General features: G+C 35.8%; 2 protein-coding genes across 3 annotated transcripts; one reads left to right on the top strand and one right to left on the bottom strand.

The window, feature by feature from the left end:
• Positions 1 to 887: 887 nt before the first annotated feature.
• On the bottom strand, positions 888 to 5,044 carry CUNH11orf71 (chromosome unknown C11orf71 homolog). Its single transcript, XM_021237807.2, is given in 2 exon segments — positions 888 to 4,553; positions 4,556 to 5,044. Coding segments are annotated over 2 exon segments (378 nt in total). The 5' UTR covers positions 4,860 to 5,044; the 3' UTR covers positions 888 to 4,479.
• A 5-nt stretch (positions 5,045 to 5,049) lies between these two features.
• Positions 5,050 to 17,637, top strand: Rbm7 (RNA binding motif protein 7). 2 transcript variants are annotated; one of them, XM_004856622.3, is made up of 5 exons: positions 5,050 to 5,269; positions 6,203 to 6,365; positions 6,982 to 7,069; positions 9,385 to 9,478; positions 11,215 to 17,637. In XM_004856622.3, the coding sequence occupies exons 1-5, from the start codon at positions 5,174 to 5,176 to the stop codon at positions 11,575 to 11,577; spliced, it is 804 nt and encodes a 267-aa protein (XP_004856679.1). In that variant the 5' UTR covers positions 5,050 to 5,173; the 3' UTR covers positions 11,578 to 17,637. The 2 variants fall into 2 exon arrangements, with proteins under 2 accessions (XP_004856679.1, XP_004856680.1); XM_004856623.3 differs by having other exon boundaries at positions 5,052 to 5,269; positions 9,388 to 9,478.
• Positions 17,638 to 18,276: the final 639 nt, after the last annotated feature.

Raw genomic sequence — 18,276 nt, forward strand, 5'->3', positions numbered from 1 at the left:
ACCATTTCAACAGCAACTAAAATTATTTGAATCACAAGAAACCTCAAGCTGCTTTACACACTTCCTGTCTTTAAAAATTAAAGCAAGAGGGCCAAGGATTTAGCTCAGTGGCACCACACCTGCCTTGCAAGTGCAAGGTCCTGAATTCAATCCCCAGTACTGCACACACACATACAAAAAATTTAAACAAGAAGCAAGATCTCCATACCTTCACATATCTGCAGTACATATATTTTCCTAGCTCAAACTAGAGTTCTAAAAGCATCTTCTGGATCTGGATATAAGTGCAAGGAAAATTTTTATGTTTCAAGTCATTTAAGTATGCAATTGAGGAGCTTACACCTAAACTTCTATTGGAAGCAATTAATCTGCAATGTAATGACATGCTAGAAGGCAAATGTAAACAGAAGAGTTTAATAGAATTATATACATGCCTTCCAAGCAATGAAAATGCTCAATTAAAACCATATGCTCAGGTATTCATATCAGTATTTGGTAGTCTCTCTCTGAATGAAGACATTTTCAAAGATGAAATAGGTAAAATCTGATTAATATACAGCATTATAGATGAGCATTTGCTATTGATTTTGATAAGGAACACAACTTTGAACTTCAGTAAAATGATGTTATCTTCCCAAAGAATTCCATCTTAACATTGCCAAAAAATTGTATTCAATTGTTCTTAATATTTACAATTTTGTCAGAATAAATTCTGTAGAAATTTGATTTCTTTCCTGTTACGTAAGTACTTATTTGGCCTTATTTTCCCTCTTGAATCACAAAGTCTAAAATACGAACTTGTTGGATCTTTACCAAAAAACTTTGCCACCTTGATCATAGGATGGTTGTGAGGATTAATAGGTAGTTTAATTGCAAATTGAAGCAAATTATTAAGCAAAATTTATTTTTATTATTTTGTCCAAGCAAGTAGATCATTTTAGACCCTAGAAACTATACAATTCCTGCCCTTGCCTTCCTGAAATATTCCATTTTTAAAAATTTTGATTCCAAAGAAAGATAGCCTTTCTGTAAACTTTATTCATTCATTCAACAAGCATTCATTAAACATCTATTCTTTGGACACTTCATAGGTATAAATAAAGATAATTTAGACATATTGTCTGCCCTCAGAAAATTTCAGCATATTGAGGGAAATAAGATATAGATTATATACTTCTATCCCTGCAGCTAGACATAAAACTAGCTAGGTTCAAGTACTTGAACACAGTGAAGGGGGAGGGATCAAGAAAAAGAAAAACCAAGGTGCTATTATATGGAGGATAAACAGTTGCTAGATAGATGAAATATCAAATGGTCACCACAATTTCCCAACCCTGTGAATTAATCGTCAATTTCTGGCTTAATCTGCTTTAAAATGGGCATGTTTTTTGCAGTGTAAAGAGCCTTGACTGATCTAGATGGGTAAGTTTGACTGGCAGAAAAATGAGGACAAGCTATTTAGTTATGAGGACTAGAGTAGACCTAGGCATGAAGCTGAAGAGAGCAGCAAATATCTGGGGGAATTATGGGCAAGAGAAAAGGCTGACAATGTCACTTGGTCAAATGATGAAAAGTCTTAAATGTCTGTTTATGGAACGTGCAATTTATTAGTTACACGGCTTCAGTGACTCAGGTTTTTGGGAAGCTAAATGTAATTATTTTTCTCTTCTGATTTAGAACTACAGTGGTACCTTGGTTCATAACCTTAGTTTGTTCTATGATTCTGGAAAAGATGGCCACAGTTTTGTCACTCGACACAGAGTTTGCAAACAAAAACAAAATTTTGCCAAATGCTTCTGTTTGTGAATCAAACCGTTTGCAAACAAAAGCATGTTTACTGAGGCACCACTGCACCTTTTAAAGTGGAGCTATCTTCAGATATTCTAGTGAAATAAGGAGCTAAGCAAACCATTACTTTTTTAAAGCAAAAATTTTAAAGAAAATCATTAGCCTATGGAAACGAGGTTGATGGAAAATAAAACACACGTTTCAAAAAAAAAAAAAAAGAAAATCATTAGCCTACTTGAAAAATAATTGCACTTACATGTATATCTCATGTTTCTACAGGGTTGTTAGCAAAAATGTCAGCCTCATTAGTGCCTAGGGAATCTGCAGCTGCATATTTGGCTCCTTCTCACTCACTGTTTGGACAATGATGAGTAGCATGTGCAGAAAAGATGGAGCTGAACCCTGTCAAACCATGGGTGTCTAACAACACTCTGGAAACTTAATCTGCCACATTATACAAAAATCAATTTCTAGTGTCTGAAAAACTGGGTCTCACTTAAAAGACAGCATTTATGTTTCTGCAGAAGATGGCCTTTTCATGAAGAAAGGTAATGTGTAAAATTTTAAAGATACGGATAAATTAACTTGTGGAACACTGGTTAAAATAAAGTTATCAGAAACTTTAACATGCTATTACACATTATGACTCCCTTAGAAGGTGATAAAACATATCACTTGTCAAATTTACTCTTTTTCAAAGGACTATCTTGTACCGTATTGCAGTGGAGGCTCTGTAAAACAGTAGTAGCTATGTGGTCAGAGATATGCTTGTGAATCCTACTCTGGGGGCAATTTATATTTAGGAAAAAGGTAGAGAGGCAAAGCCAAAAACCAAACAAATCAAAAACGAGGCTGTATGTTCAGGTAAATACAGGTCAGGTGATAGAGAGATTATAGGAATGTAATAGAAATACATTGTGAAGATACACAGAGCAGGACTTTGTAACTTTGCAATCAACATAGGATAAGATATAGGTTGTAAGAAGTCATAGGTATTACAGGTGTGCGCCACCACACCTGGCTATGTAGTTCTGTTTCGCATTGTTCCTTTGATAAAATCCTTGACAGAATTTAGCCTATATTTGAACTTTCTGGCAGCTAATTTAGTACCTGAGTGGGTATTTTCCACTCTTAGGCATTTCTAAATTTTTAAGAAAGTTCTCCCTATTGGCTGGGGATTTAGCTCAGTGGTTTCACTGCCTGCTGCACAAGCGCAAGGACCCCAGTTTGATCCTCGGTACCAAAAAAAAAAAAGTTCTCCCTACTTTGAGATTTAATTTTATTACTCTTGCCCAATCCAAAACTTACGGCAGCTGGGAGTGGTGGCACATCCCTGTAATCCCAGCACTCCGGAGGCTGAAGCAGGAGGACTGCCATGAGTTTTGACCAGCCTGGGCTACATAGTTCAAGGCCAGCCTAAACTACATACCAAGATTCTATCTCAAAAAGAAAAAAAAAAAATTTATCGTACACATATATTGGTGTTACTTTCTCAACCATGAGTTTTCATAATGCTCAGCCAAAGGCATGCACTGTATATTATGAGCTAATTTTTTAGGTATCTGGAATAGTCTTACATATTATCTTCAGAAAAATTCAAATTATTTATGCTGCATGGTTCAGATGAGGAACCTTGGTTGAAAGGCTGTAAGGCTTTACTATTTCCTAGTTGTCTGACCTGGAAAATTTACTTCACCTCTTTTGGACTGTTTCTCAGAAAGAAAATGGACCTCTATGAGAATTTAGTAGTATACAAAGAGCTCCATTAATTAGGACCAGGGACCTTATCTATCTTGTTCACTACTTTATCCCATGTGCTTAATATAGACAGTTAGTAGGCCCAGAATAAATCCTCAGTAATCTCAACAAACAATGAATGATAGCTCCTAGGCACAATAATAAATAGGAGCTAATATTACTCTCAGTCATCCTTATGACCTAGTTTCTCACTAGGGCTCTATTATATAAGTGCTCCAGTTTATCTCCTTAAGATGTGATTCTAACTTTTAGATACTGTGTAAGTACAGCAATTTTATTTGAGCAGTTATTTTAAGGAAGTCTACACAGACAGAAGCTTACTGGGAAAAAACCTAGTCTACTTGCTTAAACAAAGAATTGGCACTTTAAGCTCACTTTCTTTCAATATCATTTCGCAAAGGAATAACGTAAGAGTATTAAGGTTTAAGTTTTTAAAGTAACGACCGAGATAGAAGTTTGTAGGTAGTCCCTAAGATATAAAATGTGAAGGAGGGAATGAAAGATGTTAAGTGCTGGGGAAAAAATGGAAGAATAAGCCAGTTTAATAAAAAGGAGCTTGTCTTTTTTCACCAATACAAGTTACAAGGAAGAGTCTGAGGTAAAGAGGAAGGCAGCTATGGAAGGAAGCTCTAATTACAAGTTTCTAAGAAAGGGAATCACTAGAGAGGGAAAGGGGTGAACAAAAGATGAATTAAAGAATTGTTGCCCAGCTAAAAAGAAAATCCTTTCTATATCCTCCCTGAGCTATCACTCTAGATACACTGAGATTAAGAGTAAAGTTTTCCTTTGAGTTAGGTTGTATTACAACCGCTTACATACATATTTTCATATTAAAGTAAAAATATATCGTTCTAAAAATAAAACTACAGTTACACCAAGTGACTTTACAGCAGCCCTGTTCACAAGCTAAGTCGGGGGGTCGGGGCATTCGTTTTAAGCTGAAATTCGAGTTGAGACCCTTCCAAATGCAATCAGATGCTGCTGCAGCACACTTAACAGACTGAGTCGACTCTAGGGATTAGATAAAGTGAGAATCCGCTTGGGCCAATTCGTCTCCCACCCTCTAGTTCTCTTCCCCTTATAGGACGGGTCGGATTCTGGCCACCAGGCATTCGACGGGCCTCGGTCTGAACGCTCAGTCGCACCGCCGGCCGAGTTCCGGGATAAAGCCGCTCAGGCCTGCCAACGAGGAAGCTGTCTCCAGCGACCATCGCCAACGCTAAAGCTGACTGGCCGAGATCGCCGTGGTTAGTGCGGTGGGTCACCCTGATCCCTTGATCGCTGGCGGAGATGGTCACATAGTTCAGGGCCATCTTCAAACACTGCTAGCAGTGTCTACGTTACGTCCGTGGGTCAAGAAAACTTCGCCGCTCCACAGATCAGTCCAGCCCGACTCTGAAGAATAGATCAACTCCCAGAGACGCCACAACTCGAGGCGCACTGAAAAGCCGCCTTAAACCTGTACGCAGGCGCCCTGTACGCGCGCATGCCCACTCTGACTGAGATCTGGCGCGATGGACGCTTACGTCAGGGCGCCTGAGCGAAAGGACGAAGGGTTTTCGAGTTTGCGCAGTCGCCGCGTCGGCCGCGACCCTTCCGGCCTGAGCGGGGAGGGGGCGACGTTGAGATGGGGGCGGCGGCTGCGGAAGCGGACCGAACTCTTTTTGTGGGCAACCTTGAAACTAAAGTGACTGAGGAACTGCTTTTCGAGCTGTTCCACCAGGTAAGTGGTGGTTGGGGCCAGCCCCCTGGCCTTTGGTTTTCCTGGTTGTCCAGGGCCGGCCTTGCAGCCAGCCCCGCTTTCCTGGCTGGAGCTCGGCGGTCAGGGACCCCACAGGTGGGCTGTCTGGGAATGGAGGGCGCACCGAGGGAGGTAGGAAGCGAGGCGCTCGCTGGGTGTCGCTTTATTAGAAGAACCCTAGTTGGTTCAGTCCAAGAGTGACGAAAGATAGTGGAGGAATCCCAATCACCCATTCTCGTGCTGCAGATTCGGGGTCCTAAGGGACATAATAATACCCGTGGGGGTCTTCGTTGAGCAGTGCTTTTGTGTTTTCCTCGTTTTCTCATCTTCCTTTTAAGATGATTTGCCTTTGGTTAGTTGAACTCCGACGTTATAGTATTTCATTTTCTGTGCCTGTTAGCGCGTAAGTTATAAAATTGCAGGATTATTAAAATGTTTGAAAAATCTGTGTGTACGCCGTAGAAAAGCAGCATAGTAGTGTTCTGTATTAAAGTGTGCGAAAAATTCTAAATATCCATTTGCTTCCAGCGCAGTTACCCCAATAACTGGTTATATATGATTAGTCGATACAAAAGGAATTTTTAGTCTGAAGAAATCATTTTTTCCTGCTCTTGATACTCCCATTTTCCCTCGAGTGGGAAAATGGTAAATGTTGGTCACTTTTTAAAAACGTCTTCTGTGGTGTGAAATGTAAATTCATTGAGTGTGTTTTCAGTTCCTTATGGGCCCCATTCTCCAAATAAGTTAATCTAATTTTCAGTCAAAACTAAGATTTTCACTCTAACCAAAATGAAAAGCCATTTTCTTTTAAATTCTTGTTTACACGTCTGTTTTTCAACTTTGTTCTCTTTTATTTGTAAAATTTGAGTATTTCCCTGAAATTGATTCATTTAAATTTTCAACACTTTTTTGTAGGCTGGGCCAGTAATAAAGGTGAAAATTCCAAAAGATAAGGATGGTAAACCAAAGCAATTTGCGTTTGTGAATTTTAAACATGAAGTATCTGTTCCTTATGCAATGAATCTACTTAATGGAATCAAACTTTTTGGAAGGCCCATCAAAATTCAGTTTAGATCAGGTAACTCTTCCATGATGTTAGGGGGAGAAGGGTTGTTTGCTGCTTTGTTTTTTGTTTTTAAATTTATCACTCAGTTTTAAGTAATCATTTTTTCTTGGTAAAATACTTTCTTAGTCTTTGTAGATAGTAGACTTAATCCCTGGAAATGTGACATTGACATAGGGATTTTGAAAATTAAAATTTTAAAGCTGTTTAAAATTTCATTTTGTCTTATTGAAAAGAATATACAAGTTTTATTAGAGGCATTTGGGCTCAGATTCATGGCTCTCAAAGGAGCACATATTTTCTGAAAGTGCTTATTGTGGCTGTTTTGTAAGTTACTTTCACAAATTTCAATTCTTTGTCATGTAAGGATGAAACTTTCCATATATTCTGTCTTACAGTTTGGTGTGAGGATTGGAATATGGCCAGACTGCACTTGTACAATAAATAGTGCCTTGTTTGGAATGCTTTGTTTTGCACATCTGGTGCTATATACTTTTAAAACTGTAAAGACTATAATAACTTGAAATTTTTTCTTTTAAACTGTAATTACCCTTTTGGGGTGATTTGGGGTGTGGAGACATATTTTAAAATTAGGTTTTCTATTTGAATTTTTGAAATCATTTCATTTTAGGAAGTAGTCATGCCTCACAGGATGTCAGTTTATCATACCCCCAGCATCATGTTGGAAATTCAAGTCCTACCTCCACATCTCCTAGCAGGTAATATTTTTTGTTAATGTTTATTAGTACATATTTGCTTACATACAGTGTAGAAGGTTGGTACATGTATATGACATGACTCATTCTATTTACTTCCCCTTGACTTCCTTTCCCTCTACGTTCCTTCCATCTCTAGTTCCCCTTCCCAGTGGCAGGCAGTCTGGCTTCTTGTTTTATATTATCTTTTATTTTCCTCTTTATTTATATTTTGAGTTTCTCATGTAAGAAATCTTGAGATATTTAAGCTTGTGTGTCTGATTTATTTCACTTAACATGGTCTCAAGGTACATCCATTTTCTTACAAATGACTGGTTTATCCTACATATGGCTGAGTAGTACTCCATTGTGTATATGTACCACATTTTCTTTATCTTTTCGTCCGTTGATGGACATATAGGCTGCTTCCAAGATTTAGCTATTATGAGTCGCATTGTTATAAACTTAGGTATGCATATATCACTGTAATATGTCTTTAAGTCTTTTGGGAAGAAGAGGAATAGCTGGGTCACATGGAATTTCTAGTTTTAGTTTCTTGAGGAATCACCATAGTGATTGTACTAGTTTACATTCCCACTAACAAAATAGAAACCCCTCATTCCCCCAGCCTTGCCCGTGCTTGTTATTTAATTGCTTGATGATAGCCATTCTTTCTGGAGTAAGATGGATTCTCAGTTTTGTAATTTATCTAATGGCCAGTTGATGTTGAATGTTTTTCAGTGTGCTGGGATTCAAATGTAGGCAGTGTGATCTAGCCTTGGTATTGACATATTGCCAAGTGTAGCCTTAAGACTGTAAGATATATGTTAGGTATATATTTTGTGATTCTCTGTTTAATTATTAAAATTAGTTCTGCAGTGAACGAGATGAAAGTGCTTTGATAAAATTTTAACAGTAGGAGTTGATATAGATAAATGAGGAACTGAAAGAAGCCAGTGTTGCTAGATTGTAATGAAAGTAGAGACCAGTAGATGATTTTGATAGAGACTGGGCCGGGGATTTAGCTCAGTGGTTCCGCAGCCTGCCTCGCAAGCTCAAGGTCCCGAATTCGATACGCAGTACCAAAAAAAAAGAGACTGGATAGTATCTTTCAGAATAGGCTATAATCAAGATTTGGGGAATTTTGTTCTAAAAAACAGTAGAAAGGCATTAACATGTTTTGAGTAGGTTAATGATAGAAAGTTTGTACTTTATAGAGTTGTTTTGTTGCAACAAAAGAATGGTTTAGAAGGGACAAAAGTAAAAATAAACCATTTAGGAAACTGTTGGTAGCAAGGTATTGGTATGGTAGCAGTGTAGCAAAGAAGTTACTGGAACAAGGTTGGTGATTTGGATTACAGAGGTGCCAAGAGCTGGAGATGATTGGATGGCTATGAAGAGATAATGGGATTATATAAGCAAATGATTATACAGAAGCAGTACTTTCCCCCCTTATAATTTCTTGGGGAAAAAATATACGAGTACATAGTTATAATCAAAGTTTTACATTGCTTATAATATAAACTGAATAATGGATGAGATAATAAAGTCTTAGTATACAGTTATATAGCCTAATTTAACAAAAACTAAATTAAAAATGTAAAAGAGAACCTCTAACTTTTTCATCTCTACTGGATCTTTAATCAAAACTATAAAACAGATAATTGGTTATTTGTGACCAAAATCTATATTTTTTCATGTGTTAGTACATGTCTAACAAATTTCTCAAACAAAAACCTCTAAATTTTATCCCTTTTTTATTCTGTTTCCCTTGTCCTTCATACTTATTCTATGGAATCCTTCCCATTTTAGTTCTCATTCTGGGCCTGTGCATTAGCTCAGGTATTGACAAATTTTTTCTATAAAGGGTCAGATGGTTAATAATTTAGACTTTGGAGGTCATATAGTCTTTGCCATTATAGCACTAAGGTAGCCCTAGAGAAAAGAGCATGGAATGTTCCAATAAAAACTGTTTTACCAAACTATTTGGCCCATTATAGTTTGCCCACCTCTGCACTAGCCCTTCCCTCAGCTGAGAATGTTTTGTCTCCAGGTAAATTTACTAATCATCTTTTACTCTAGATATCTCCTTTTTAGAAAAGCTGTCCCTAACCAGCCAAACTAAAATAGAACTTTATTTTTCATCTCCCCTGGATCTTTTAATTTTACATTGTATCACTTATAATCACATGAAATTATCCTTCTGTTTGTGTTCTTCTTACTTTAGAAGAGCAGATACCTTATCTATCTTATTAATTTTCAACTTTGAAAACTATGTCTTGATCATGATTAGACTTTAATAGGTACCTGTTGAATGAATAATTATGTTTTCTTTCTAGCAGATATGAAAGGACTGGAGATAACATGACACCATCATCACAGATAATTCAGAGATCATTCTCTTCTCCAGAAAATTACCAGAGACAAGCAGTGGTAGGCTAATGTTTTTTCAACTTGAGATGCTAAAAATGAAACCATGGTTAGTTAAAATATTCATGTTATGTTGGATAACTGATTTTAATTACCTTTGTTCACTTGGAAATTTAATTTTCATGGAGGGGGCAGGTACTGGGGATGGAACCCAGGTGCACTCTACCACTGATATATATCCCTTGCCCTTTTTAAAAACTTTTATTTTGAGATGGGGGTCTACCTAAGTTGCCCAGACTGGCTTTGAACTTGGAATCCTCCCTCAATCACCTGAGTAGCTGGAGTTACTGGTGTATGCCACTATGGCCGACAATTTAACATTTTCTAAAATTTTTGTTAGACTGATCTTTATAGATTGAATACTCTGTTTTTTTACTGGGCTGACATGTATACTTAGAATACAAGATAAATAGAAAACTTCATTTTACATGTATATTTCTCTTTTCAACCATTATTAGTATATACAAATAAATACTTGCAGATTCATTTTCTGAAACTCTTACTACCTATCTTGAATGTCTTCTTAATCGTAAACTCTAATATTTTAATATACTTGAATTTTCTAGACCAGCTCCTTCACCTTTTGATTATTTTTTGTAACATCATTACAAGAATAGACTTAAAATCTTGGCTGTGTTTTTATTATTTATTTTTGTGCATGTGTGATTCTAGGGCTTGAACCCAGGACTTTTGCACTGAGCTATATCCTCAGCCCTTTTTTGTTTTGAGGCAGGGTGTTGGTGAGTTGCCCAGACTGGGCAAAACTTGAAACCCTCCTGCCTCAGCCTACCAGAGTGCCAGAATTACCATACCTGGCTCTTAGCTATCTTTTATTATTTCAATTTTCTCTCTACTTATTCACCATGTCCTTTTTTTTTTAATCTTCCATAATTCTTACATTCATTTCTTCCTTTTTAAAATTTACTTTGCCCCAATCACAATCTAGCCTTATGGTCCCCAGGGTTTTATATTGTACTGGTCTGTAAAATACTACCTATCCACAGGCAGAATTTGAAAACCACTGACCTGATAAGTTATGCTTCTGTCCTAAGTAATGTTACCAACCCTACTTTGTGTCTTTTCCCTGCACACTGTCCCTTGTTTGTGAGATGTCAGACTTTTTTAGCTTAGTTATGAGGAGTTCACGTCATCTAATTCTAATACACATTTCTAGCCTTAGCTTTTACTGTTACTTCTAAGAGCTATAACTTAGCCAGAATTACTTGCTGTTCTTTGACAACGTTGTGTTTTCCTTTTATTTTTGTTAGCAGGTTTTTTCCTTTGGCATATCTCCCCTTTTAAATATTTTCCTTAAAATATTTCATCCATTCTTTTGATATGCAGATCATGTGATATCTTTATGAAGCTTTTCTTAGTGATACTGAGCTTTTGGTTTTTTATATGTTCATTACATAATGGTTTGTATTTATTTTGTATGGGCTTCCCTTTTAAATTGTATTCTTCAGGGTAAGGGATAATATTTATGTGCAAGTGTCTTTTAAGTCTACATTCAGATGAACAGTGATTGACTGCATATTAATTACATTTATCTTAGGATGCATCTAGGCCAATGATGACAAATCCTTTAGAGCTTTCAGTGATAAACAGCTTGTTGTGGCACACATGCCATAGGTTTGCCACCACTGATCTAGGCCGTTTGGCTGTGACTAAATGTATAATTAGCTTTGATATCTAGGAATATTTGCAGTTAACATTTTTTTCTTTTTCTCTTGCTTCAGATGAACAATGTTTTAAGACAGATGTCATATGTTGGGAAATTTGGTTCTCCACATGTGGATCAATCAGGATTTTCACCATCAGTTCAGTCCCATAATCATACTTTTAACCAGTCTTCAAGCTCCCAGTGGCACCAGAATACACCACCATCACAGCGTAAAATCAGACAGAATTCTCATCCCTACCTAGCAGATAGACATTATAGCCGAGAACAGCGTTACACCGATCATGGGTCTGACCATCATTACAGAGGAAGCAGAGAAGATTTCCACTATGAAGATAGGAATCATGATGGCTGGAGCCATGATTATGATAACAGAAGGGACAGTAGTAGAGATGGAAAATGGCGCTCATCTCGACACTAGCAAATATTAAAAGGACATTGTTTTATAGGGCCATTTTAGGCTCTTTAGACTAAATTGAGCTGAAAATATTTTGAAAAATTGTACAGAAGAGCTTTTCCAGTTGCCACAATTGTTTTTTTAAAAGTATAGCTGCAGTTTAATACAGAAATGAGAAGAATTGTGGTTCCAGTCTTATTTCATTAACAACCGTTCACCTCAGGGCTTTGTGAAGAGGAAAGGGTTTTATGCAAAAGAAAGTGCCACAGTTCCTAATCATCTAGACAGCTTCAGAAGGGTGGATTGTATAGCAGACATGATTTAAAAAAATACAATGTTTAGATTTTGAAAAAAAAAATTCATAGTAAAAGACACATCTTTATAATGCCGTAATGGCATTGTGTCTTTTACTGTAACAAATTTTAAAAATCTAAACATTCCCATATACTTTGATCAGACCTCATACATAGATGGTTGTATTATAAAGCAAATATTTTAAGTTTTAGTACTGTAAGAAATTCCGTGATAAGTGAATCCAGTTTTGGTGTATATAATAGGAAGTCCATATTGATAGCTATCAGCTAATCAGATGGCTATCTGTATTTTGTTAATAAATTAGAAAATACAGTTTTTGAGTGGTTATTTTAAGTTTCAGAAAGTTATTGGTTGTTAGAGGATAAATCATTTTGGTTAATTTAGAGAATTTAAGTATAAGTTCTGTGAGATGTTCTTTGTAGCTTTACCCTGTACAAGTATAAATTTACATATGGTATTTCATCCTAAAATTTTAGAAATTTTTCATTAAATCATGTTTGATGTATGACTGGTCACTCAGGAAGTTAAGTATCTGTATGTGAAGTATCTGTATGTGAAATATCTGTATGTGTATATTTTTCCATGGAAAATTACAGTATTAATGTAAATTTGGTTTTTCAGGAACAAAAATATCCAATGCATACTCATAAAATAGTAAAATGTTTTACTGAAAGTATTCTTTTTGGGAAAAAAGATTCATAAAGTTTTTATGTGCTGCCTCTGTCACTCAAATTTCAGAAATTTTAACATTTTCCAAGTGGCCAAAACCTATACCAAGGACACATTTTATTAGAGATTATACAAGTTGATTTTTGTTTCAACATTGGAAAGAATTTAATGTAACATTTTACTGCTTTTAAAATTTTAAAACCTTAAAACTTTTTATGTATCAATATGCTATTTCCCTTTCACTACAAAATTGTTTATAAAATTCATTCCTTGAAAAATTTGGATCCTTTTTAAATACTAATCTCAGCATTTGTACTGTTACTTTTTAATATATTAAAAACATAAAAAGGAAGGATGTGTCTTTCTTTTGCATCACTATATTGTATTAAGTTAGAAACATGTTTTTATTCAGTGATTCTTGGTGTTTAAATTGCCAGTTCTGGGCTGGATATGATGGCACATGCCTGTAATCCCAGCACTTGGGAGGCTGAAGCAGGAAGAGCACCATGAGTTTGAGGCCAGCCTAGGCTACATAGCCCAGCTTGAACTACATAGCAAGACCCTGTGTCAATCCAGAGAAAGAAAAAACCAAATTGTCAGTTCTTTAACCTTAAGCATCCTGAAATACTGTATATCTTTTGTGGATACTGAATTTGATGGTTTTAGAATTAGATGTTCGTTGACCTCTGGAGTATAGTGTGGAGCATTGTAAGCCAAATTAAAATCCTTATTCTCTAGAAGTTTTATATAGTTACATTTTCTATTTCTAAATGTATTCAGTTTTGTGTCTAGATAAATACAGCCCTGTAACTACTCAATTGAATTAAGGTAAAAAAATGTACAGTTTAATAGGATTTGTTTCCTGTGAGCCTGCTACTTGCAGGTACGTCTGTATTAGCTCAATATATGTATAGATACTAACAAAGATTAATTCTACTTTATTGTGATTTATCTGTGGTTTAGATTCTTTCATATTGGTTCACAGGTGATCTTAATCTTTTTAAAATGGCTTTTAAAATTTAGCACACGTTTGCAGTACATAGTGATCACATTCATCATGGGAGATTTGTACATGTACATAACACATCTATTTTTTGTCTCCTGCTCCCTTAAACCCTGCTTCCCATCCCAATTTACAAAAACTTTATTTCTGTTTTTTTTTTTTCTTTAAATTTGTTTTCCTATCACTTCTCAGCCTTTGGCTAAGATCAATTGTAAATTTTTTTTCCCTTCACTCTCCCTCCCCCATTTCTTGTTCCCCTTCCCATTGCTAAAACTTCTTTCTGCTTCTTAATATCTATCCTAAATTTCACTATCCTTTATTTATACTTTGGGTTTCTCTCACAAGAGAAACAATGATATTTAAACGTGTGTCTGATTTATTTCACATGGTTTTGAGGTACATCCATTTACCTAAAAATGTCTCAAGTTTATGACAGAGTAGTACTCCATTGTATTAAAAATACTGCCTTATCCATTCATCTGTTGATGGACATATGGCATGATGACTTTAACTCTTGGACAATATCGAGAAGAGGAATAGCTGGGTCAAATGGAGCCTCTACTTGTAGATTTTTGAGGAATCTCCATACTGCTTTTCATAGTAGTAGTACCAATTTACACACCCACCAACAATACAGAAGAGTTCTTTTTTCCCACAACCTCGCCAACATTTGTTATTGGTTGATTTCCTGCTGATAGCCACTCTGGTGTGAAATGAAACTGTATATTGTTTTAATTTGCATTTCTTGAATGAGCAGCAATGTTGAGCATTTTTTCATGCATTTATAGGCTGTGCTTTTTCATCTGAGAAGTGTCTGTTCATTTCACATGCCTATTTTTGTATTGGATCTTTAAATTGGGGTGGTCTAATTTTTTTGAGTTCTTTACATATTCTAGATACTAGTCTTCTGTCAGAGGAGTAGCTGGCAAAAATGTTTCCCCATTCTGCAGGTTGTCTCTTCGCTCAAGATTTCCTTTTCTGTGGAGGAGCTTTTTAATTTGACTTGATTCCATTTTTTTAATTCTTTGTAATATTTCTTTTTGCAATTTGTGTTTTGTTTATAAAGTCTTTGCCTATACCTATGTCTTCAATTCTGTCTTCCAGCAAATTAAGTGTTCTGTTTTAATATTTAGATTTTTGACCCATTTTAATTTTAGTTTATTGAATGGTGAGAGGTACAGGTTTAGATTCAGTCTTCAGCTGGTGGAAAGCCAGTTTTCCCAGCACCCTTAAATGGCTTTATGGGGGAATCCTTACAAAGTTCCAGTTGATCTTTTTCTCTTCAATTTTACCCGATTGAAGCAACCAAACCAAATACCTGTGCTGTGTAAAGGGATAAAACAAGACATCCTCAAAGTATTAAATACAGAGCTGTAAAAGAAACAGTTTCCACCAGAGTGCTCCATGGCAATCTTATAAGGTGTTCTGGAAAATAAAGATTTTGTAATGATATGTTTGAAAAACATGTTATATTGTTTGACTTTATCTTATTCAAGGAACAGCAACGTAGAATTTCTGACAAATAGTTGTAACTGTTTTTATGCTCAACTTAGTGTTTTTGAAACATACTTGACCATGCTACCCTGTTAAACATCATGCCTATTAATAGCCTCCCCCACATCCTTGACTTCCTTCCTCATCCAGTCAAATTGTATACTACTTTCAGTTTACTTTGTGTTTGTCTGCTTTGGTCATTCATTGCTGCTGTTGTTGAATGGGCAATCACCTCAACAGGATTGTTCCAAAAGCACCCAGTGTTTTTCTGCTGTTTTCTTCAGATTCAATCCACACACCGCCTGGTTGGAAATGTAAATCTGACTCTGACACCACTCACCTGAAATAAATCTTCTATGGCCTCCAACTTAAGCACAAAAGTCTTTTTTTTTTTTTTTTTGGTACTGGGGAACAAACTCGGGGTCCTTGCACTTGGGAGGCAGGTGGCAGGAGCACAAAATTCTTAATAGGATCTCTGACTATGTGATAACTGGGTGCTTGCTTCATCCTACTGTAGCTCTCAGAGGAACTGTTCAACTGCTCAGCTTAAGTATTACTTCCTTTTAAGTTGTCCCATAATACCCTGTATTTCTCTTACAAACTTTTTACTGTATTATAATTTTCTTTTTACTCTGTGTATCTTAGTTTGGACAGCTCCATAAAGGCAGTAACCATAAATTACTCATCACTGAATTCCCAGTACTTAATGCTAGGTGTACATGTAAAGTTTTGATGCATGGAAGAAAGAACTTTTGTCAGTTGAATAAGAGAAAGGCGAATGCAACAAACTGTAGAATATAATACTTAAGACTGAACGATTTGCATCCTGTCATAAAAACTATGTTTCACGATATATTAAAAGAGCCATTATGTGCTCTACATCTATTATTTTTCTCAAATTTCAGTAAGTTTTGGATCTGTGTTCATGACTGACACAGATTTTTTAAAATGCATTTATCTTTTTTTTTTTTTTTTTGGTACTGGGGATCTAACTCGGGTCCTTGTGCTTGTGCAGCAGGCGGCGAAACCACTGAGCCAAATCCCCGGCCCCAAAATGCATTTATCTTAATTTGGTTTTGGAATTAAGGTTCTGCTAGCCTTGTAAAATCAGTTGGTAAGCTTATTTTTTTCTACTCTAGGAAAAAATTGACATAAGAATTATCTGTTTCATCAGGATATATTGAACTCAATTTATTCAACTATCTGGGGCTACCTCAGATGTAGGTTTTTTATTCCTTTCTGAGTTTTCTGCAATTCTTCTACAGTAAGTCCCCACCTGACAAACCAGTTTTATTCCGGGAGAACTTTCATATGTCAGATTCGTTTGTAAGTCTGACAAAGTGAGTCTTACACACCTTTGACACAAATACACAATGTAAAGCTTTTTCTCTTCCAGACATCCTGGGCACTGATTGAGCACTATACTACTGTACACACAGAAGCACAGCTGTGACAATGTCTAACAGACATGTGAACTACTTCTGCTATTTGTTTGCATCTGTGAATGTTTACAATGTGAGGTCTGTTTGTGAAAAGTTTGCAATTCAGTGTTCATAAGTCTGGGACTTACTGTATTCATGTTTTCTTTCTGAGGAGTCAATTTGGGTAACATACTTTTCTAGAAAATCAACGATTCCTTCTATACAACTCTATAGAGTTGTATGTAGAGCTTCTTATCATTTTTATAAAATTCATCATATCTATAGTTATAATTCAATTTTAGTTCCTAATCTTTTACCTTCCCTCCTACCCTTTGTTTAGATTTGCTAAAAATTGTGCTATTGATGCCATACTTTTACATTATGTACTTTATATACCCCATACTATATTGTTACTTTTATTAAAACAGATTTTCTTTTTAAAAGAGTCCAAAAATGTATATAATAACTATATTAAAACTTAGCATTTGCTACCAAAATGGTCATTTCTGGAGCTCTTCATTCTTCTGTCTTGATCCGTATATTTCTCTGGTATTTATTCTCCTGCCTGAAGGACTTCTGTTGATCTTTCTGAAGGGGAGATTTGCTGGTGCTGGAAATCTTGTAGCTTTTCTGTGTCTGAAAAGGTCTCTTTCATCCTTGTTTTTGAAGTGAATTTTTTCTGGGTATTGAATTCTAATTTTATGAGTTTTAAATTTTTTCTTTCATCACTTAAAAAGTTACTCCATTATGTTATTGTTTCATGTAAGAAATCTGTTGTGTACATGTGTCATTTTTCTCTGGCTGGTTTTGAGCATTTGATTGTAATGTGAATTGATATAGTTTGGTTCATGTTTCCTGTGTTTTGGGTTCATTGAGCTACATTGATCCATTGTGAGTTTATAATTGTCATCAAAAAAATTTTGGACATTGGAAGTTATTTCACATCTGCTTTCCTTTTGGGAACTCCATTTGCACTTATCTAAGACTGCTTCATGTTCTGTAGTTCTTCATTGTGTTACTCTTTAATTTTTTCTGTGTATGTTTTGTTTTGAATAGTTTCGTTTGCTGTGTCTTTAACTTTACTAATCTATTTTTTTGCAATATTCAATTAGCAATTAATTATTGTCAGTATTGTCACTGCTTAAGTTTTTGAACATATGCAATAAAGTTTATAGTAATCTTTATTGTCCTTATCTGCTAATTCTAATGTGTTTACTCAGTTTGGGGTTGGTTTTTATTGGCTCCTAGTCTCTTTATTATTCAGTTTATTTTTCTGCTTCTTTGTGTACCTTGTAATTTTGATTGTGTGCTTATCATTGTGATTTTACGTTATTGGGTATTAATCCTTTTGTATTTCTATAAATGTTCTTGAATTTTGTTCTGGTACACAGTTAAGTTACTTGTAAACAGTTGTATCCCTTTAGGATTTGCTTTTAATATGTGTTAGGATAGGAGAAGTATTTAATCTAGGGTTGATTCACTCCATTATTCACTCAGGCAAGACTCCTAAATACTCTTCAATAGGTGTCCAGTGCGTTAAGAAATTTCTACTCTGACTAGTGAGAGTACACACTGATTCTGGTCTTACATGAGTTCTGAGTAGTATTCCCTTTGATTCTTTGGGGGAAAGTCCCCTGCTTTGGGTAATTTCCCTAACCATGTATGCTGATTAGTAGTATTCTCAAGAATATTGGGGAAAACCTGCAGGTTCTAGTAGTTCACTTGCTGTGTAGCTTACCTCTTCTCAGTCCTGAGTATTGGGCCCTTCTAGCTGTCTTGTTTCCCTGGACTCCTACCTACATCTCTTCAATTCAGGTTTTC

Source organism: Heterocephalus glaber, unplaced genomic scaffold (assembly GCF_053883595.1).
Source record: "Heterocephalus glaber isolate CG9 unplaced genomic scaffold, H.glaber_assembly_v1.0 deba00001429, whole genome shotgun sequence".
NCBI classification, from domain to species: Eukaryota; Metazoa; Chordata; class Mammalia; order Rodentia; family Bathyergidae; genus Heterocephalus; species Heterocephalus glaber.